A 23,312-nucleotide genomic window follows, 5' to 3' on the forward strand; every position below is an offset into this window, starting at 1 on the left:
ATGAAAGAAATGTACCATTTAGTATCAGTTTTTAGAGTACATCGATATATACTTTTTGAATTAAAGAAATTTGTTTTGAACTTTAATTTCTTTTCTGTTAAAATGTGGGAACATGGTCCAATTCCTATAAACTACAAAATAAAAGGTGAAGCAAAATAGCACAAACAGTTTTTCCTGTGGATCCTGGCATTGTCCAGTGTAGCTATAAGTGGATCAATGAGGTTTGTTCACATGCAGCTATGCAGCACAATCTATTAATATTTTGTAACTTTTTTGAGCACACAATCTTGTGCATTCCAGTGTTAAGAATGGTTCACTATTACAACAAATTTTGAATGGCCCACCAATTTGTTAGATGGAATTCAGCTACAAGACGTTCCTCAGTATGCACCCAAACCTCTCACCAGCCATGTTTAATCAAGTCAATCATGACTAACACCTTCCAAACAATGCAACTTTCCTTTGGTAGATTTTCAATTACTGTGTGCTCCATACATTTTTTATTTAAATATATTGTTTAAGTAATTTGACTTGCATTTTTACGACCTTTTAAACAATTCCCATTCCTCTTACTGTTTTTCTAAATGATGAGTAATACAATGTCTACTTAGTAGTTCATAATTAAACAATCTAGCAAATGTATAATTTGTATGGAAACTATTTGTGGGTTTGTTAGAGCATCAGATTATAGATATTCATTTAAAAAGGACAGAAAATATGGCACTCTTCAGCTTCAAGACAATGGTGGTTGAGATGCATAGCTCAAAACCATCTTGCCCGCAGTGATAACCAGGTTCTTCATAATGAAGTGGTGTGAGATGTTGGTGTTAAGACAAATTAAACATAAGCTTTTTCCTCATACTTCCACAAAGATCATTTTATATACATTTTCCTTTTCTGTGTATTTGGATTACTTCTCTCCATGTATACTGCTTTTGATGGTTTAGATGCAACAGATACCATGGATCTGCAGCAGAAAACTGCAGAATTATTTAAGGTTGAAATACCAGACACCAATGTGCAACCTACCCCTTTTGAAGGGCTGCTTTTAAACATTTTAGTTTAAAAACTGTAACATACTTGAAAAAATTGGTTTTACAACTTTGAACAAATATGAAACCTGAGTGTTCATTAATTGATATGTTAGTTAGGGACAAAACAATCTGGCATCTCAGAGTAAAAGTAAAACAGAAAAGAGCTGAGGCAGCCCCTGATTGTGCAAACCGTCTAGTGGGCTGCCAGTTCCGATCACAGAATCCCGACAGTGCCTTCCTCTGTAGCTGTCCAGGATTTTTGGTCTAGCCTTGCAAAGCTTTTTCTGTGAGTGGCTTTCATGCTTCTACCCGACTCATGAGTTACTTATGAATTATCATGAGTATCACACACTTATTAGTGGGGAATATTGCGTCACTTTTTCATGGTAACTAGCCATTTGAGCAAAAGGAAATGCTATTTTTTCCTAGCCAACACATCACAATTTGCTTAATCTAATTATCTCACAAAGTGCTTCACCTAATTGTATTGTTGGCATGTGGTCACCCTTCTGACCAGACTTCTTATCCCTTTTATCACTGCTGCCTAGTTTCACATTAATTTGAAAGAGACCATTTATTACCCTACCTATGAAACCTGCTACCACTCCCAGTTTTTGAAGTCCATTCACAGTGCTACCAGGCCTAGCAGTGTTGTCCAAGTGCAAAGCTTCCAAATTGATAAACAGGCACCTTGCAAAGCCAATAGGATCTTGCAAGCCTGCAATTTTTATTTTTATTTTAGCGAGCATATGCAGTAGAGCTTAAACGTTCAAAAGTAATGAGTAAAGATGCTGCAATGGAAAGGTGGTATGCATATGTTAGCACAAAAAGGAAAAATGGCTTCTCACGAAGATAAATGAATGAGAAAATTAAAGCACTGATTGGAAGCATGTGAATGACACAGGCCTCGACATTCACATGCAGTACAATTTTAGTAGAGAGGTGAACAAGCAAAATGCCATCATCACATAGAAGAGAGCCAATAGCTGAAGGGACAAGCCTGTTGCCGCATGCTGTATGTCTTGGTGGGTGGAAGCAAAATTAGATTTAAACTTAAACACCTCAATGGATGGAGAAGGCTGACTGAAAGCTCCACTATGTATATGTAAGTATTGTTATCATGAAATTGTTTTGATACTTGAGGATGGCGTGACCCATTAAGAGCTTTGTGCTAGACCTATAATACTGAACACCTGTCTGAGGATACAGGATATCCTTTTTACCCAATCAGTTTCATATCCTGCACACAACAGAATATGTGACTGTTTTCGACAAACACCAATGACTTGCTTTGCCTGCACAATTTTGTTTATATTGCTACCCCCTGTTATCAGATGAGTTGTTAAAGCTTTGGAGATTGTGGCCAATTTTTCTAGTACATTCCATCTAATCTCTGCATGGTATATGTTCATCCTCTTGTGAATTCTATAATTTGCTTGGTCTGTGCTAGTTCCCTAATTATCCTAGTATTCTGTGTTTATTTATCTAGAGAAAATAGGTCATGTCTTTCAGTGGTAAGGTATGTTGCAGTCGTCCCTTGATGCATTCCTAATCTAAACGGTGTTAACATTGGTCACTTTCTGAGCAAAACAAAGGAATGTAAATGTACATTTCAAGGAACCCAAGGGGATAAATATCTTGGTTTAGTTCAGATATACATTTCTTTCCCTCTCTTGTGCTCAGAGAGCGACCACCGATTATACCTTTATCTCATTAACGTGCAGCTAAAATAATGCCATTAAATGAGCTTACCAAAACAAAAAATTGAGGTTAGCAGTTAGAGAGATTAACATTGACAATAATTTCCATATTTCTTAAAACCATAGACTGGGTTTCAGGATGTCCCATTGACTCGCACCACAAATTGGTGTTCCATCCAGATTTGAGTCTAAGAAAGGTAGTCGACATCCACCAGTGGATATCTTAACGCATGGCTTTAAGGCTTACAGTGGCTTAAGAATAAGTGGATCATTTTGAAATTGGAGTCCTATTTGCTTTCAATCTTTTATTTCCATAACAACCCATCTTTCTTTCTAGTAACTGAATGGAAGCCAAGTGAGGCAGAACAATCTGTTCCCGCAACTAGCCAGAAAGAAATTAAAGTTAATAAAGAGATAATGGGAAGCTGAGCAAATGTAATTCAGTATGCTAATGTGCCATATATATGATCATTCATTGAACATTAGCAACTGCTTCACACTTAATTGGGTACGCTCAGCCTGCAGACGTATGCAGCATTTCAAGGAAAGTATGTGTTACACAGTAAATTAATGCATCAAATATGTAGAATTTTGACTGATGCGGGGGCATAAACAGCATTATTCAAGAAGGCTGAACAGATGTAAGTCTACTACTGGTTTACCTTTTATTACATGTGTGTTTATTAAGGAGTATTATCAAATGTAAGTGTAACCTGATGGACTTTCAGAACATTATGTGGTGAAGTTAAAAAAAAAAAATGCAAAGAGCTTGGATCTAGGTCATGTACTTTTTAACCAGATGCAGGGGGTGAGCCACCATTTGGTATTTCTCAGTCGATGTCCTTAAAATTAAAAGTCCTCAGTCAAAGGCTAGTTTGAATACTTCCATAATTAGGAGCTTCTTGAAATTTGAATATTCCAAATCTGCTCACCTGCCAGGTTTAGACCCCTGCGGCTTCTAGCTCTCTGCATTTTAAGCTATGAAAGGCCACATGTCCAATTAAGTAATTTCTTCTATCGGGTGGAAGTAGATAATAGACTTTCATGAGATTCACAAAGAACTCCAGGAGTGCTTCTGTAAAAATGGAAGACAGTTGGAGATTTCCAGTAGTATGTTAGTGTGAAATGTGTTCAAGTAGAAATTTGTATTCGAACGCACAATTGTTTCGTTCCTCCTCTGGAGAAACCCTTTCTTCTACACCTGTGTTAAAATATGGTTGAAACCGTCCCTTTCACACTCTGCAAAGATATGTACCACTGCCTTTCAGAAAATTAAATTTGCATACTCTTTCTACCTAAAAATGATTTGGAAATAATGACAAGCGTGTGTTTGAATGTGTGTTACCTACATTTGGTAGGCAACGCCTCCCACTAACACTACCTCCACAGACCATACATTAACAATTGCCATACTGGCTGGATTTCCACTGTCATTGTTGCAATGTCCAATGTTAACATTCCTCATTCTCTTTCTGTGAATCAGGTTATTGTATTTACTATTTAAACATTGTATTTGTGCACCAAAGTAACACGGGTGTACAAAAGAATGTGTGGTAGTAAAATACTTTATTTCCAGTAATTCTTATATGAATGCAAATCTCAATCTACCATACTGACAAACTTTCATGCAAAGAAATAGTGGTTAAAATTATTTATACATATATTAACTGTCATTAGTACTTGTAATATTTGCATCAAAAATTCAAAAGGAGCATCCCTGTCTCATTGTTTTAAATCTCTTTGGGTAATTCACCTTATAAATAAAATCAACCAACATTCCAAAAAAAATATTAAAGTTACAATATTGTACCCAAGCCCAATAAACCCTCAATATCTGAGGAAAAGGCCTTTATTAGAATTCTTAACCCTCAAAACTTATTGAAAAGTTCTTGCTTAATTAACATTATGTATGTTTGCAACTGTGATTAATGTATCTAAGTGCTTCTTTACACATATTGTGTCTTGTGGATAGTTTTGTGTTCTAATGCCATGCTTTCTGCAAACAGGCCGAATAACCCTTTACCTTTAACTTAAAAAGAGAGGACAGTCTAAAGAAAGATGCATTTAATTTTGGGTTCACAGAAACAATACCCATTATTTTCAAAGATGTGGCCAAATCCCTGCTTTAGAAGCAATCAGGATCCACTCCTGTACGAAATTAAAAAATGCTACTTTGTCTTTTATATGTGACCTTAAGAAAAAAAGGAAAAATCACAATGACTTCTATAAAGTGATGTACTGATTGCTTTCCATCTGTATACAGTCGATCACAAACTACAGTGGATTCCCTTACCCCATCTCTGAGAGCATTCTTGAACCTATGGAGGGGCATCAAATCATCAATCTCAAATATGTCGATTACCTATCCAGTCTTAATGATGAAATTACAAATATGTTGCGAGAATTCAACACTTGACATATTCCTCATCTTTAAAGAGGGAAGATTTTCTTCACTACTACATTGTTTGCTACCAAAATAGAACCATAATATCCTGTATCGAGCTAGTAGGTCCATGAATAGAGGCCCAGTGCCAGCCTAATTGTGTGTATCGTTGAGTATTTTAGAAGCCCCAGGTAAGACTTAATGCAAAGGTTTTCTAGGACTCCCAGACAAGACTGTTCAAGGGTCATTAACTCCGCTCCATAAAGTGCCTGCAGATCAGCTTGCCCAGTATTTTTCTCCTGTGGTCTTTACTGAGTAGCCACCAAGGCAGGATTCAAACCTTTTCAGAGCATTTACAGTTGCCAATAGAGCTACTCTTACCTTAAATTTGCTATAGGTTTGTCCAATTTTTGGGATCTCTGGCAAACGTAAAACCTAGATACCTATAGTCACTGACCTGGTTTTCTCCACGTTCACAGTGAGTCTGTTTAGTTCAAAATAGGCGTGCAAAGTGTTAGAAATTGAATTTCTGGTTGGCTAAGGCTTGCGCCAAAGCCAGGCAGATACCACCACTCTAGTCAGGGCAAGCGAGTTACACGCCAAAGATAACCTCTGCTCACCCCCTTGGTAGCTTGGCACGAACAGCCAGGCTTATCCTGGAGGCCATGTGTAAAGCATTTGCGCACGCACACAGCAACAACATCCCAGGCCCACTACAAAAGGAACTCCACAGAAGGATATATCAAAAATAGCCTTTGTATTCTCATAACACATTAGAATAGTAAACACATACCTAGTGCCACCTGGCACTAGGTCATATTTACAAGGGGTTATTTACACCTGACAGGGCCAACTGGACCACTGTCAGTACCATCACAAAGTGAACTTAGTAAATGTATAACATATCCTAAACATAGAACACAACCAGTAACTACTGGTAACCACTGTACTTAGCATCAGCCTACAACATAAACCACATTCTGCGCCAACGTCACCAGCATAAACACATTATGCAATCTTCTCATATGTCTAAACTCATTAGACCCTAACCTCCTAAGTATAACTACATTAGGGGCATAAATCACACAGTGGAACATAATCTCACTAGCATAAACCATGATATGCAACACAACCTCATAATCATAAAACTACATTTAGAGGTATCAAAACAGGGTGCGTAAATCATACTACATGAATCACATTTCCTAGCACCACAATCACATTAGGGCCTGGCGCTCTATAATCTTAACAGTCCCCCTTTCCAACTGGCCATCTAAAAAGGGGGCTCAAATGCCCTGTGTCCCATAAGTCAGTGCGCGCTGCCAAAGCAGCGATCTAAGCGTTGCAGCCGCCCACTATTTGCTGGGCAGCTGGGGATATCACCTGAGGGCCTAAACTATGCAGCTGCCCACTACTTTCTGGGAATCTCAAACTGTGGCCCGGCACCATCGTGCCCTCTTATCCAAATGTTCCCCAAACGTGGCCACTGCCCTCTATCAGGTGGGGCAGCGGGGAAAAATGCACCTGTGGGGCCAGGGCACCTCGGTGCCCTCACGTTAGAGCCACCCAGGCTCTGGAAATAAACATGCCCCCATGGTGCGCACTGGTTCTGAAATAATCATGCGCAACGTTGGAGCGGCCCGCTGCTAGACGGGGCCGCTCTGATCAATATTGCCCCCCTCGGTGCAGCTGCCCCCTCGTTAGCGGGGCAGCTGAAAATATGGCCAGCCTGGTAAGGACACGGGCCCTGAGGAATAAATCATGCCCCAAAAAGAACTTGCCCCCAAAGATCTGCGACCCGCTGGGGCTCCTTTAAAGCAAATCTGCCCCCTTATAGGAGCGGCCCGCCCTCTCGTGGGTCCGCTCATCTGGGGCAAGTGGCAGCTTCACTCACCTGGGCTCTGCGTGGGGACTCTGCTCCTCGGTGGACTCCGGTCTATGCGGCGATCCGCTGGGCTCCCTCTTCACCATGGGAGCCCCGCCTGGGGTATTAGGCCGTCACGGCCTGCTCCGGCCGCCTCTTCCCTTCAGCCGGGCCCCCTCCTGGGACCCAGGACTTTTACTTAACTCCCGGAGCCCGCGAGGCTCCAGACAACTTTCCTCCGTGGCGGCGCGCAGGGCTTTCCTTTTCACACTGAAGCCCCTCGCGACCAGGCGCCACCCTGGGCATCTCCTCTTCTACTTCAGTCCGCCAGGCCCCGCCCACAACCAGGCGAGTCGCGGACGGCAGCGGCGCTCGGGTTTTTTGGCGGCAATGAGGGGTAGGCTCCCTCGGAGAAAAATATTGGTAGAAGTGGGGTGGGCACCCGCAATGGCGCCCCATAAGCGGGGTGGGCAACCGTAATTTTTACTATAAAAATAAGCGGGATGGGCACCCGTGATTGCAGCCAAAACGCGGGGGAATCCCTACGGCGGGGATTCCCTCCTGCACACGCAGCTTTGCGCTGCAGAGCCCTCGCGCTCCTTTTTCCTGGGGGCCATGCAATTAAAGTGCTCCTCCTTGGAACAATTACAGTGCTTTGCTGTAATGGAAATAAAGCGCTCCCAGGGTGCTAGGACAGCAACCAAAAAGGTCCTGTAGGAAGAAGAAACGAGCAAAAGGGTTCCAAAAAGTCCTTTAGGCATCAGGGGGGCAATCCAGGGGCCAGCACACAGGGCCCTCCAGTAGGGAGGCAACCCCATGGCGGTCCCTCCTGGGCCCCACCAGCAGCAAGCCCCCCTCCTTCAGGTACAGAACAGGAATGAACAATTTCATGGGGTCACAGCCCCTATATTTATATGCCCTTTTCCTTTGTGACACAGCACCGTGCCTGGGATACCAGTCAGAACTGGTTTAGGGTAGCTTTGGAGCACTTAGTTGTGCTCAGCTCCTCTCTCCTTTGTCAGGTGGGGGCCTGGTGCTCAGACGCATCACAGGGGGCGGAGCCAGCCTTGTGGAGGGAAGGCACAGTCCTATTCAGGTCCCAAGTGCAACTCCTCCCTCCCATCTACATGCAGATCTCTCCATTCACCACTGGGCAGACTCACCCTGGCTCCTGGAATTCCCCAGTCCTCTCCGCTCCTGTCAATCACAAGCCAGACATGCACTCCACATCAGGCAGGCAGACACACAGTACACAGAAATGCCAACTTCTAGAAGTGGCACTTCTCCACCAGTCACCATAAATCTGCGCACACCATTGCGCAGAATTTATTCTCACGAGTTTGCACATACTAAATTCGACCCTGCACACCTCTCACATCAGGAATTACCATGGAGACACCCCCCCCATGCATTCCTATGGAAGGGCAGGCCGATCTCACCACACGCACTCATAGAGCGCACGCACTTTACACTGGGCCACAGTGCAAAAGTGTACAGAGGCCAAAAATCACTACCACTATGTCGGAGCTTAAGGCAAAACGTTCAGGGGTGAACCTGCCGGAAGGGCCAAGTCCAACACAAAGCATGAAGTTTTTGTTGCATCTCTATCAGAGTGTAGTCTATTATGACTAAATCCACATACATGAATGTGGGAACCCCTACTTTAGTTCATTTTCCCTTGGGATTTTTCCCAATAGTATATCTCATCAGTTTAGATCCATCAGTACCCAATTATTAGAATGCAATTGCTAGAGCATAAACAACCAGTCCTGTGAAACGCTCCTCCAGTTCAATTTTTCCCAAAAGGTGACCCTATCAACCTCATCAAAAATATCCAGAGAGATGAAAAAGCAGCAGCAAAGTTTGCCAACTGCTGCTGTCGACCCCCTTGCTGCTCCCAGTTTTATGAAACCGTGGTCGATTATAGAATCTTTTTCTCTAAAACCACCCTGCTCTTTAGGAAACCTCCCCGACACAAACATGTATGTTTTTATTCTTTGATCCAATCTTTTATGGGCCTTCTGTTGCTCTTTACACTCTTGGTCAAACCTCACCTGCAAAATACCAATCTTCTTAGTTCCTCCTCAAAAATTCGGTTACTTATTAGGTTTCAGGAGGCTTAGCATTCTTTTAACTAGTTGGTTATACCACCCAATAGCAATCTCTGCCATGTCTATCAAGGTCTTTTCAGTTTTGATCTTAAATAATTCTTGAAGATTTTTGTCCGTAATTGAGACACTTATTCCATGGTTACAGGTTAGGCAAAAGTCAAAAGATGACACTCTACATATTCTATATTTTCCTTCAAGCACTATTTACAAAGCGAATTGGTCACTTGAGCCTATATGAATAGCCTTAAAGACTTCAATAACCCCGAACTGCTTTAGAGGTACAAATAGTCTGTCTGGATACGTATATTGCCATGTATAAACATAGTTTTGCAGCGTGAATCTTTCTGGATTCACTATGCTGTGCATTATTCCACGATCTGGTGGTTGGGTCCGGATTCGTAGTCTTTCTTTTGTTTTTTGTTTTTTTTTGTAGCCCAGGTGGGCGTCGACGTCCCACCATTTGGTGCACCTCTCGTGACGTCGTCGTGCTTCCTGCGGAAGTCCCACCTTTGGGGCGCCATCTTCAGATTCTTTTTTCCGCCGTTGGGTCTGGATCGTCATCGAGAAGCTCCAGAGTTTTAGATGAAGGAAGAAGGAAAATACGCGAGTTTCATCGAAGGAGAACTTTTAGAAGACTACAGAGAAAGGTATTACAGCCGGGACGACGAAGAAGGAGGGGATCCTCGAAATTCTTCAACGCCCATAGGAAAATGCGCACTCAGAGGCTCTGAGCGCAATGGACAAGACACCATTTAAGTTCTGCCCTAACTGCCACCACAAGTACGTGCAGAAGGACCAACATCCGGTCTGCAACCTTTGCCTGCCGTTCGACCACGAGAGCAAGGACTGCACCGCCTGTTCCGCTTTCGCGCCGAAGACTCTTCGGGTGACAGAACGTCAGAGGAGAGCCAACTTCAGCATGGAAGGCAAGGGTAAGGCCCCGTCACTGTACGATCTGGGCCTCTCCACCGACGATGAAGACAACATTGCCGAGGGACCTGATGTCTTCACGGTCGCAGAGACCGATAAAAAAACGCCTGACGAGGTAAGAGACACGTCTAGTACAAAACCACCAAAAGGGCCCCGAAAATCGGAAGGTGACTCTCGAAAAAATGAGTCAAAGTCCTCGAAGAAAACACCGGCGCCGAAAATGTTGACGTCCGCCAGTGGTTCAAAGGACAAAAGGCCGAGCGGATCCTTCGAGAAGGACTCCCAGGTGCCAAAGACCACCGAGAGACAGAGTTCGTCGAAACAGACCCACTAGGTGGGACGTTCGGCGACGAAAGACAAGGCCGCGTCGACGCAAGCTCCGTCGAAGAGACCTGCGGTCGACGCCGAGCACATCTCAAGCATGGAAAAGAAAAAGAGAAGGCTCGAGGCGGAGATGGAGAGCATCCTTCAGAGGAAGAAGGAGTTTGACGAAAGAATGAAACAATTCAAAATCCCAACGGTCCCGTCGATGGATGTCGTTGAGATCGAGGAACAGGGAGATTTCGACGCCGAAGAGCAGTCGAGAGGTCCTGAAGAGAAGGAAGAAGGCCCCTACTATGAGGGAGAATATGATGAAGAGGATCAGCAGTTGTTCTACGGCTCCGCGCCGTCTATGACTCGGGAGCTGGAATGGCAGGACATAGACGCCAAAAATCCCGAAGAGCCCGTGGACTCGTATCCTTCGAGGCCTTCGCCGCCAGACGACATCGGGGCTTACAACATGGTCGTCAAGAGTGCTGCAGCAGCCTTTGGTGTGAAATTGGATGAGGAGAAGCCGAAAGCAGACTTCCTACTCGAAACTCTGCTCCCCATCCAGACGAGGAGCCAGTTCCTCCCCATGCTCCAAAGCGTAATGAACCAAGGGAAGGAGGCATTTAAGGACACCGGGAACATGCCGGTCCATCACACCCAGAACGGAAAAGAAGTACAAGCACTCCTCGCAGGATCCTCCTTACATCAAGGGATCGGTCACTGCCGACTCCATCATTGCTTCCACGGCGGAGAGCAGAAGGATGGACCTCACTGGAAGGAAGGTAGAAAGAAACGCCGCAATGCACTGGCGCATGGCAAACTCAAACGCGCTACTGAACAGACACCAGTACCAGCATTGGGATGAGATGGGGGAACTAGTCGAGCATCTCCCAGAAGAGTACCGTCAAAGGGCTTCCCATCTAGTGGAGGAAGGGAAGAATATTGCCAACTCATGCATCAAGACTGCATTGGACGGGGCGGAAACTTCGAGCAGACTGATGGCCATAGGGATCACTGAAAGGAGACAGGCTTGGCTCAGAATTTCTGGATTCAAGCAGGAAGTCCAGAATAACATACTGAACACCCCTTTCAACTGTGAAACGCTGTTCGGGGAAACTGTGGACGAGAAGCTCACCCAACTGAAAAAGAAAAATGAGACGGCAAGATCCATGGGGGCCCTGCAATTCAGAGGGATGCGAAGAGGCACCCCAAATCGGAGTCCCTACGGAAGGGGAGGAATCCAGCAGGGTACGTCGCACCAGACATTCAAGCAAGGGCAGCAGGGTGACAGTCACAGCCAGCAGGGACAGCAGAAGTAGAACTGGCAGTACCAGCCTCGAGGCCAGTCCTTTCGCAGGAGGGGAAACGGACGTGGCCAAAGGAGGAGAGGGGGAGACCAACCCTCATCTAAGTGACTACACACGCAAAAAGACGCTCACCCCCAGCATACCCCGAAGGGTGAAGCGCAATGTAAGAACACCAAGGGGGTTACACAAAACAAATCAGATGGCGATGCCTGAATGTCCGACATTGGATGGAGGATGGCAACGGAACATGCAACACCGGTCGGCGGAAGACTGGGCCTCTACCTGCAACAATGGCAACCAATAACCTCAGCCAAATGGGTTCTCAACGTCGTACAGCACGGATACTGCATAGAGTTAGAGAAAAGGCCTCCAAACAAGAAACCAAAGAGAAGACAGCGCTCGGGTCAAGAGCTCGCTCAACTCAGGGAGGAGACACTTCAACTACTGAAAAAGAGGGCCATAGAACCAGTGCCATGCAGAGAAAGGAACAAGGGAGTGTAGTCCAACTACTTCCTGGTACCAAAGGTGGACGAATCACTAATACCCATCCTGGACCTAAGATTCCTAAACAAATTCATAAAGACGCAAAAATTCAAGATGACATCACTACAAGAAGTGCTACCCCAAATGCGAGGCAGAGACTTCATGTCCACCGTGGATCTCAAAGACGCCTACCTGCACATCCCAATGAACAGACACAAAAACCTGTTAAGGTTCAACATCAACCAGGATCATTATCAGTTTACAACCCTGGCATTCGGTCTAAAGTCCGCCCCAAGGGTTTTCACAGAATGCCTTGCAGCAGTAGCAGCGTACCTACGAAGGGAATGGATTCATGTGTATCCTTACCTAGACGACTGGCTAATCAAAGCAAGCACTCGCGACAAGTGCGAGGAGCACGCAGAACGGGTGACAAGAACACTAACAAACCTGGGGTTCTCGATACACTGGGGGAAGTCATCGATGGAACCAGAACAGGTGAAGATCTTCCTGGGGGCGAAGATCAACACCATAGACTGAACGGTCATGCCGAGCGACAGAAGAACAATAGCCCTGCTGAACGAGACTCGTCTCTACCAGAAGGGGCGAGTTCTGACCGTGAGAACAGTGAGCAAGATCATGGGGATGATGGCGTCATGCATCCCCCTAGTCCCCAATGTACGGCTTCACATGAGACCATTCCAAGAATGGCTGCAACAGCAATGGTCACAAGCAAGCGGGTGTTGGGAGGATCTAGTGGTTGTTACGCACGCAGTGCAGGAGGAGATAGCATGGTGTAACAGGGAGAACTTAACTACAGGAAAGACCTTGATACCACCAAACCCAACTGTGACCATCACCACGGACGCATCACAAATAGGATGGGGAGCACACATGAACAAACTCAGGGTGAGGGGTCTGTGGACTCCGGCAGATGCGGTCAGACACATCAATTACCTGGAATTGAAGACTGTCCTGCTAGCCCTGAAGGCCTTCCAGAAGCAGCTATACAACCAGAAAGTGTTGATACAGACGGACAATACTACTACCATGTTCTATATCAACAAGCAGGGAGGGACACAATCGTTCCCCCTTTCCACTCTGGCACAGGAGATTTGGAGATGGGCCATCCCACTCAAGATAGACCTGCTGGCCATACACCTACCAGGGAAGGACAATGTGGAGGCAGACTGGCTCAGCAGACAGACATCGGCATCCCACGAGTGGGAGCTCAATGGACAGGAAACACAGAGGCTATTCCAAAGGTGGGGACACCAACAATAGACCTGTTTGCAACACGCCTGAATGCAAAATGCCAAAACTTTGCATCCAGACAACCAGAACAGCAATCGCAAGGGAATGCCCTATGGATAAGTTGGTCAAAGACATTTGCCTACGCTTTTCCACCGATACCGCTGTTACACAGGGTGCTCGACAAGTGCAGGACCAGCAACATGACACTGATCCTACTGGCACCACAGTGGGCAAGGCAGACCTGGTTCTCTCAAATAGTGGAAATGGCACAAGGCACTCCTCACAAATTCACAAGAAGAAAGGACCTGCTCTCCATGCAGAACGGAGAGGTCCTGCATCCAGAGCCAGAGAGCCTCAGCCTAGCGGCATGGCTCCTGAAGACTTAGAGTTTGCGCACCTGAACCTACCTCCAAGCACTATGCGAGTGCTGCGGGAGGCAAGGAGACCTACAACACGGAAATGCTATGGGGAGAAATGGAAAAGGTTCACAATATGGTGCAGCAGAAATAAACTACTGAATAAAATGACAACAGTCAACGGTGCTTAGCTATCTCACACACCTACTAAAAAGTAATCTATGCTCATCCTCCCTAAGGGTACACCTAGCGGCAATCGTAGCTTACACACGAGGGGAGAGAGGAGGAAGTCTCTTTACGTCACAGGTAGTAAAGAGGTTCCTATAGGGGGTGAAAAGAATTGCGCCACCAAAGAGGATGCCGCCGCCGGCATGGAACCTCAACATGGTCCTAACCGAGCTTATGAAGGCGCCGTTTGAGCCCATCCACAAGGCCACGCTGCAAATGCTGACAATGAAAACAGCCATCCTGGTAGCGATAACCTCGCTGCGCAGAGTGAGCGAGCTGCAAGCACTGACACTGCAAGAGCCCTACATCCAGATACACAAGGATAGGGTGGTTCTAAGAACGGACCCACACTTCATGCCCAAGGTGGTGTCGACATTCCATATGAACCAGACAATTCAGATACAGAGTTTCTTTCAAAACCCCACAGCAAGCGCAGAAAGGGCACTGCACACTCTAGACGCTAGAAGGGCAGTGATGCACTACATAGAGAGGACCAAAGAGCACAGGAAGACCAAGCAGCTCTTTGTCTCCTTTGCAACTAGTTTCCTGGGTAGACCCGTGACAAAAGCCACCATTGCACGATGGATCGCACTGACAATACAATTCTGCCACAAACAGGCAGGGCAGGAGCTATCGGATGGGCCACGAGCCCACTCCACAAGGAAGAAGGGAGCAACTATTGCCTTTCTGGCAAATACGCCCATTCAAGACATATGCCTGGCGGCAACATGGGCTTCAGTGCACACGTTCACTAAGCACTATTGCGTGGATATACAGATGAACAAGGAAGCACAAGTAGGACAGAAGGTGCTTCAACACATATTCAACAGCCAACACTCATCTACCACCCAGCCGCCACAAAGATAACAAACCGCTACAAAGTATATGCACACCATAGTGAATCCAGAAAGATTCACGCTGCAAAACGAATAGTTTCTTACCTGTCGGTGTAGTTTTGCAGCTTGAAGATCTTTCTGGATTCACTAGCGAACCCACCCACCTCCGCCAGGAAGATGAGGATGGAGAAAGAGGTGGAAGGACAAGGAAGAACAAAATAATTGAAATACTAAATTAAGAGAACGCCTAAAAAAAAGGGAAAAAAGAACCCGAAGATGGCGCCCCAAAGGTGGGACTTCCGCAGGAAGCACGATGACGTCACTAGAGGTGCACCAAATGGTGGGACGTCGACGCCCACCTGGGCTACAAAAAAAAAAAAAGACTATGAATCCGGACCCAACCACCAGATTGCTGAATAATGCACAGCATAGTGAATCCAGAAAGATCTTCAAGCTGCAAAACTACACCGACAGGTAAACTATTCGTTTCCAAACTGTCACTTAGGAATCACTTATTTAAATAAAGTATGTTGTAATAGAGTTGGTAAAACCTTCTTGCTTCTGTGAGAGCAATAACCAACCTGAAACACAACTTTAGGTATCTCGTATCTCATTTTATCTTCTAGATAACCTTAAAAACTAAAAAGTGACATTTTTTGCTTGAAATTACCAGCGGTTATAAACCATGCAGATGTAAAAGGACAGTGCAGATTAGACACATCACTTTCTATTTTTCCAATTAGACTTCATACTTGTTGCAGTTTGGAGGAGAGTAAACATTTAGACAAATCAATAAATTGTTTACTCTTTGTTAAAGGACAAATTGGAACAAGCCAACAATCAATTACAGGTTGTCTTCAACAGAGCCACTACCCCCCCTCCTCCCCTCCCCAATACATTACTGATACTCAGATCACCTGATGAATGCATTTGTGAATTAGGCCCTCAAGGCACTACTCTGTTGTAGAAGATTCTGGTGGTTGCAGTTCAGGGTCCTTTGCCTCATTATGCCTTGTATTCCAAAGTCCTATTTCCTTGAATGTTTTTTTTCATTGAGGCCCTGGGACCCCACTGGGTTGCTTCCAGGGTTAGCATCACATAGTTCCGGTTACACAGACTTTCGAACAAACGAAGGCTCTGATCTTTAGTTTTGCATTAAGCATTTTTTGAGAGGCATGTATAGATCTAGTTACAGTAATTTAACCTCATGACAGTCTGTTACCTCCACACTTTTATTGGACTAAACTAGTGGCAGAATTTCTGAAGCAGAATCTGATATAGGTTTGGTGCCTAGATGTGGAATTTATCTGAGTGGTGCAAAAATAAAGCATGTTGCAAATATGTTAGGATTTTGTGATGTGGCCGTGCTATGCACACGTTTGCTACGCCATGCAAATGTAAGTGCCTTGCAAGGGCCTTTTGTCCCACTCCCCCGGTAGTAGTCTGTTCTTGACCTGTTGTAGGACCGGGCCCTCACTGCCATGTCATCCGTTAACTTTTTGCCTTCGCTCCTGCTAGTTTTGCTGGCCTTAGGACGCTTCGCACCTCTGCTAAGCAGTGCAAATGTGCTTCTGCTCAAAACCTGGTAACATTGACTTATACCCAATTGGCATATTTAATTTACTTCTAAGTCCCTGGTAAAGTGCACTCCCTGTACCCAAGGCCTGTAAATAAAATGCTACTAGAGGGCCTGCAGCACTGATTGTGCCACCCACTTAAGTAGCCCTTTAAACATGTCTAACATCTGCCATTGCAGAGCCTGTGTGTGCAATTTAAATTGCCATTTTGACCTGGCAAAATAAATAATTTGCCAGGCCCAAACTTTCCTTTTTAATACGTAGGCCACCTCTAAGGCCCTAGACCGCCCCAACGGCAGAATGCAGTGAATTTAAAAAGTGGGGCATGTACATTTTTCCTGGCAGTGAAAAACTCTTAAATTTGTTTTTCACTACTGCAAAACCTGTCTCTCCCATAGGATAATATTGAAGTTGCCTTATTACATTTGAGAAGCGTCATTTCCAAATGGTAAGCGATAACTGCTTTCATGTTTTTGTGTCTCGGGAATCCTAATTTAAAATCGTAACTTATGGCGAAGTCTGGTTTTAAATTACAATTCTGAAAAAGCTAATTTTAGAAAGTTGGCAATTTCTTGCCTTAGCAATTTGGTGCCTGCAGCCTGTCTCTGGTCACATGACTGGGTGTAGTTGGCAGCTGGGCTTTGTGTATTCCTCCTAGACAGCCACACACAAAGGGAACTTAGCTGTGACTGGATGGGCCATCACTGGCAGGATCGGAGGGAGGATCTGGGCCTAACCTCATTAACACCTGAATAGGCTGTGTCCTGTCGCCTTACAAAGGGCTGCATGCCCTCTGTAGTTAGTCTGGAGCCAGACCAGGAAGTCAGGGCATCTGTGCACTTCAAAAGCATGCTTGCCGACATTTTTCCCCACTACAAAGATAAAACTGTGCGTAAAAGAAGGACCTCTGGACCTCGGCACCAAATCTTCAGTACGCTTGTCGAGCTGTGGATACTCTGACGGGAAGAATTGCTATGCTGCTGCAAGGACTGCCACACTGCTGAATTGCTGCTCTACAAGGAGCTGCTTCCCTGCTGTGCTGACCCGTTTACATCCTGCCTAGGAAAGGGGAAATTTACCTGCAACTCCATCTTAAACCCAGAACCCCAGAGTGACTCAAAGATCTAGTCTGCTTGCCTCCTGATCTGAGCCTCAGGGACATAACAGACTCCCCAACAGCTTCTGGACCAGTCTCCAGCGATGTTCCTCACCCCACCCCCAATGCCCAAGTAGTATCTCTCAGGTCCTGTACACTTGGTGTGGGTCTCAAGCTTTTAATTTCAAGCTTTTGGGCTCTTCGTGACCATGAACGGGCCAGTTCGCACAGAGACCGCGCTACTAGCACCGAAAAATGCAAGCCCCGCCTTCAGCCTCTTTGCACTGCAGTATTGCCCGCGGGGGACTGCCAGTGCAAAGCTCCAGCCTGCCCATCAGCAACTCCCTGCCTCCTCTTCTCCCTGGACCGACTGCTGCACATGACGCTCTCCTTGCTCCTCGTGACCCTCCAACGGGAACTGACACTTTGCACATAACTTGAAGAGACATCTTCATCAGGACTAATCTGAGACTATATCCTACCCGCGCTCTATCGTGGTATGCTTAAACTTATGAATTTGACCCAGTGCGACCAGATAGCTGCGATTGGCGCTTTCTGCTTTAAGGCGCTATTTTACAGTTTATTCTTTAAAACTCCGGTTCTACTGAATGGATTTTTGTCATTCTGGTCTTCTTTTATTTATTACATTTTGCTCGATTTTTCTCACCTGGTATGGGATCCTTTTTGTGTGACGTTTCCACAGTTTTACTGTTTGATGTTTTGCACAAATAATTGACACATTGCCTCCATGTTAAGCCAGACTACTCTGTGTGAAGTTACCTGGGGGTTCAGCACAGATTAATTTGGGGTTTGCTTGTGACTTACCCTAACTAGGATTGTGGTTGTTGCTTGACCAGGGCTCACACCCCAATCTACTAGTAACCCAATTTCTAACACCTGTTCAAGAAGAAAATACTTTTATCCCACCGAATAGGTCCTAGAGCTATAAAGTGACATCACCTTGATTCCCATTTGGCTCTAGAAGTATTTGGGGATTTGCATGTCTTCAGCATGTGCTTGAAAACCTATGCTGGACAGTTGTCAAACCAGCCAAAAGGTTTATAAAAATGTTGATTGTCAGTGCGGAGTGCAGTGGGTGTACCATATGGTGTGCGATCTGGCATTTTTAATGTGAGGCACAAGGTTTATTAAATGTATACCTTGTGGTTGTGATTGAGGAGAATTGAACATGTCAAGTGAAGACTGTTTCAGACTACCCTGTCAATTCTTTGTTCAGCAGACATTGTGTGACAAGATCCTCTTGTATGTTTGCCAGCACATTGTCTGTTTTTTAATTACCCTAAAGCCTGAATGGTGATCTTGGAGAATATGGGCTTGTTCACACACAGATTGACTTACTTTTTGTCTGCTCTATTTCTAGACGTTAAGAGGTTGGTGATCAACTAGGAATTGGTCAGCATCTGTAAGCCTGATTTCTTTTCCCCTCTCTCTTCTGGAGAAATGTGGTGATCATGTATTAAGTCTTTTGTTCTGCAGAGTGGCTTGAAGAACATCCATCAATCATTCCTCCTCCTGTTCACCAAGTTCCAAACAACCTGGTCCCAAACAACCTTGCTCCAAACAACCTCGCACCAAGTAACCAAGAACCCAGAGCACCTCCAGTACATGGTAAAAGCGTATATAAATTATTTGCATTCTGATATTATTCAGTGTTGATGATGATACTGCAGGGCAATAATTTCATCTAAATTCAAGGTGGGGGTCATCTTTTTTTTTTTTTTTTTTTTTATATCTCATCCATCTGAAAATGTTTTATTTTGAATCACAAATACCCTTTTTGTCTTTGATGTATAATCATAGAAGCATTGAAAAATAATGAATTCATACTATCCTGACTTGCATGTATTTTTCAACTGTTTTAGCTGATATTCAATGAGACTGTGATACCAATACATTCAACATGGTGCTAGTATTTTCCTTTTTCATAGTAAATTGATTTATTTTCTCCACATTAAAGACCGATTTTGAGGGGCTTCTTTATAAGACAATCTTTCTTAATCCACAGTAGATATACCAGTTCGTTTTTTTTATCTTTAAACCTTTGAAATGTAGTGTGGAAACGCTTGGCCAAAACAGTCTTCTGCGTGTTTTACCTGCCAATCAATGTAATTATCATTGCAAGGTTTCCATTGTGGCTGGCTTTGTCACTCTCCATTGATCTGAACAAGCTTCTTTAGTGCGTGTTCACAAAATTATGATTGGATTTTAACTTGTGTAACATCACATTTGTCTTTACGTTCAATTGAAATGTGGCCTTCCGCCTTAATAGTGTCTATTTATATAGCAATCGACTGGGACTAAGAGCACATTGACTGTGAACTCTGAATAATAAGCAGTATGGCGCATCTCCAGATCGTGGCACTTACGTGAATTGTAAATGGTCACTTTGACAATTTAAAGTCCTCCAAAGCGCAGTGTAGCGCTTTATTCTCATTCCATTGAGAACACCTAGTCGGAGCCAGATCCTTTCAATTCTTGGAAGTAACTTTCTGTCTGTCCGTTTGTCGGCCAGTCTGGTCTTTTTACAGTCCCTCTCAACATTAATATGCTACATTTGTCTAGTCCAGTATCATCAGGATTTTCTTTCTTTTCATATGGATGGATATTATATGGATGCCTGTAAGGTTGGCAGAATCGCTACATTAGTTCAGCTTTGTTTTGTGGTTGGCCCTGGTATCTGTAATGACCTTTGCATTTCTTTTCCATGCTAATGGCATTAAGTGAAAAACTGATGATATTGATATCTTCAGTCTGATTGTCTATAATAGGTGTGGAGTTCTCTGCTGGCAATAAGCCTTCTATTTGCTGCCATCCTTGCAACACCAGTTCTATTCCTGGAAACCCGTTTCATTCTTGCAAAGTTTTCCCAGAAAAATAAACACATTTGTGCATGTCTTAGTCAATCTGTAACTATGATTCAATTCTGTTTCAAAATCATCAAATTCAGACCCTCTTTTTCTTAATCATAGTTACCGTCATCCTCCTCCACCTCTTCAGCAAAAACCTACTAATATAAGCCTATTTTCCCCTGGTACGAAAAAACGTACACATTTTCTCAATGGCACTCGTTTGCCTTCTCTCTGCAAACCTTCATCTCTACCACCCATGTACTCTTCTCCAACTCACTGAATCCAAGAAATTGCTTGGTATTGAAAGACGGGACTCTTGTAATTAAAAATGTTAACAGGGAATATTTCATAGGGACAGCAGTATGTAGTTCTTTTAGAGGGGCAAGGAGGGTCAAGAAACACTACAGTTTCCACAGGATTCTCGTCATACCATGTCTCTTTATACCTCTCAACTTGGATGTATTTTTATCAAGGATTTTTCTTGTTATGGAATTTCTTTGAGCATCACCTTAATGAGCTTGCTGTCATAAGATGGGCTAGCTCTTGAGCTTACAGCACTTTTAAACAAGCCAGCGATATGTTGCATTTCTGAGTCCCTCGGCTACCACCCTTGTAATCTCAACTATTGTTTTAGCTCTGTGATCCCATCCAGCTGGTACTCTCCATTCATGTACATTGGTAACTTTCTATTTTCCTTTTCCACACACAATTTTCCAGTGTCTTGTCCCAGTGACTTTATTCGGGTACTCTGAAACCATGTTGTGTCAGTGACTTTCGTATTTTGTAAGTGCAAAGATTACTTAGCTTTTCATTGTTGCACACTCAACTTAAAACACTTGCGTACAAAAATGCTCAGAAGTCATTTTTTTCACGTGGAAGCACTCACGTCATTTTCCTTTGAGATGGATGTCCTCAAGCAACTCTGTGTGCTTTGGTGGGAGGCTAGGAAAAATGCACAACAGTAAATTTGGGTTCTGTCCTCTTGACAACAAGCTCAATGAGCGATCTTCCTACCCCAATGACCAATGATCCACCAGACAAAAACAGGCATGTGGATCACTCTAAGCCCACTCTGGAGGAATTTCCTCCACTGGACCTAGATACTCTATTGGACATTTGTGCAAATAAAATCAGGCTCTCCACTGGATCCCGCCTCTATTCACGTCCTACCTAAGGTGAAAGAGGTGGTACTGCCGGCCATACGGGATGCAATAAATCTCTCTATTACCAATAGATTTGTTCCTCTGGCCTGGAAACATGCGATGGTAAAAGCTCTACTGAAAAAGCCAAGTTTAAATCCGGAAGTCTCGAGCAATTACTGTCCTATATCCCTTCTACCCATGCTCAGTAAGATCTTGGAACAGCACATAAACTCCATTCTGTCTACTTTCCTAGAAACCCATGAGCTCCTACACATTTCAGACAGACTTCCATCCCCAATATGGAATGGAATCCGCACTTCTTGCCATGGTCGAAGAAGCGGAAAAGATAATCGATCAGGGAGGAGCAGCAGCCATTATCCTCCTTGATCTCACTGCCGCTTTCGACGCGGTCAATTTTAACCTTCTCCTTGAAAGACTTCGGAGGGCTGGGGTGGCAGGGGGAGCCATCGCATGGATCCAAACCTTTCTCAATGGCAGAACATTTCAGGTTTTTGGTGGTGATTCTACCTCTAGGCCTTTACTTCTCGGCTATGGAGATCCTCCGGGAACTTTCCTGAGTCCTACGCTGTTCAATGTGCACATGAGGCCACTGGCGGCTGATGTCCAGCCGTATGGCATTAAAATTGTCACCTATGCGGATGACACTCAGCTAGTGGTCTCTCTAAATCACCCGCATAATGTTCCTTCTGACCTGGAATCCTGCCTAGAGGAGGTAGCTATCTGGATGCAACAATCATGTCTCAGACTTAATGAAATTATGTATCTAGGTAATGCATCCAACAAGGAGCTCAAAGTGTCATGGCCAACCTGTCTGGAACTCCCCCCTCCCCGTCCCCCTCTCCCCACCTACCCCCCCACCTCCCACCGGTCCCTAAGTCCAAAATAAAAAAGCTTGGGCGTGTGGCTTGATAAGTCACTTAAATTTGACCAGCAATCAGTGAAGGAGCAGGGGTCTGTCACGGCATCCTTGGAATGCTGCGGAAAATCCTCCCCCCTACCTCCCATGGGGGCAAGGATAACCATGGTCCAGGCCTTAGTCCTTTCGCGCCTGGACTACAGCAAATCAATGTACCTAGGAGCACCTAAATCCACCTTAAGGAAGCTTCAGGTGGCACAGAACTGTGCCGCCAGACTATTTTCTGGCTCGTCCAGAGCGCAGTCCGCCATGCATTTCTTTGGGACTCTTTCAGTTGGTATTCTCCAAATGGACCGTTGCACTCGGCCAATGCCTACCTGATGCCCACCTCCAGATATAAAAGGATGAACTGGGGGGGAGGAGTTTCAGTTATAATACTATCAAGGAATGGAACTCCCTTCCACCTTCTCTTAGGAAGACTTCCTCCTTGCTTGAGTTTAGGAAACTACTCAAGACATGGCTTTTTAGAAACTAGCTTTTCTTGACCAAGCATGGAGGACCGGAAGCGCCTAGACACCCATGGGTATTAGTGCGCTATACAAATTGTTATAACATAACATGCCCTATCTTAAGTCCTTACACTGGCTTCCCATAGAGGAGAGGATCAAATTTAAAGCCATATGTACTGCCCACAAGACCCTCATGGGTCAAGGCCCACATATCAACCAGTTTCTCATCACTGCATACTTCTCGAGGAAATGTCTCCGCTCTGCGAATCATATGCTAGCTACCATCCCTAAAATCCAAAGAATGCGAAGTGGGGGATGTTCCTTCTCATACAATACAGCTAGGATGTTTAACTCCCTTCCCCTGCATTTGCGCTCCGAGACATCTCACCTCACTTTTCGGAAATGTCTCAAAACCTGGTTATTCCAGAATATCAACTGTTAGCTTT

General features: G+C 44.7%; 1 protein-coding gene across 14 annotated transcripts in view; it reads left to right on the forward strand.

Moving 5' to 3' along the window:
- The window catches only part of MAGI1 (membrane associated guanylate kinase, WW and PDZ domain containing 1), a 1,064,730-nt gene that overhangs the window by 862,699 nt on the left and 178,719 nt on the right, over positions 1 to 23,312 (forward strand). For all 14 annotated transcript variants that reach the window (XM_085624690.1, XM_085624691.1, XM_085624696.1 and 11 more), the window contains one exon: positions 18,966 to 19,097. In XM_085624690.1, the coding sequence (XP_085480816.1) occupies positions 18,966 to 19,097 (132 nt within the window). The remainder of the gene's footprint in view (positions 1 to 18,965; positions 19,098 to 23,312) is intronic.

The sequence above is a fragment of the Triturus cristatus genome, chromosome 9 (genome assembly GCF_964204655.1).
Source record: "Triturus cristatus chromosome 9, aTriCri1.1, whole genome shotgun sequence".
Lineage (NCBI taxonomy): Eukaryota > Metazoa > Chordata > Amphibia > Caudata > Salamandridae > Triturus > Triturus cristatus.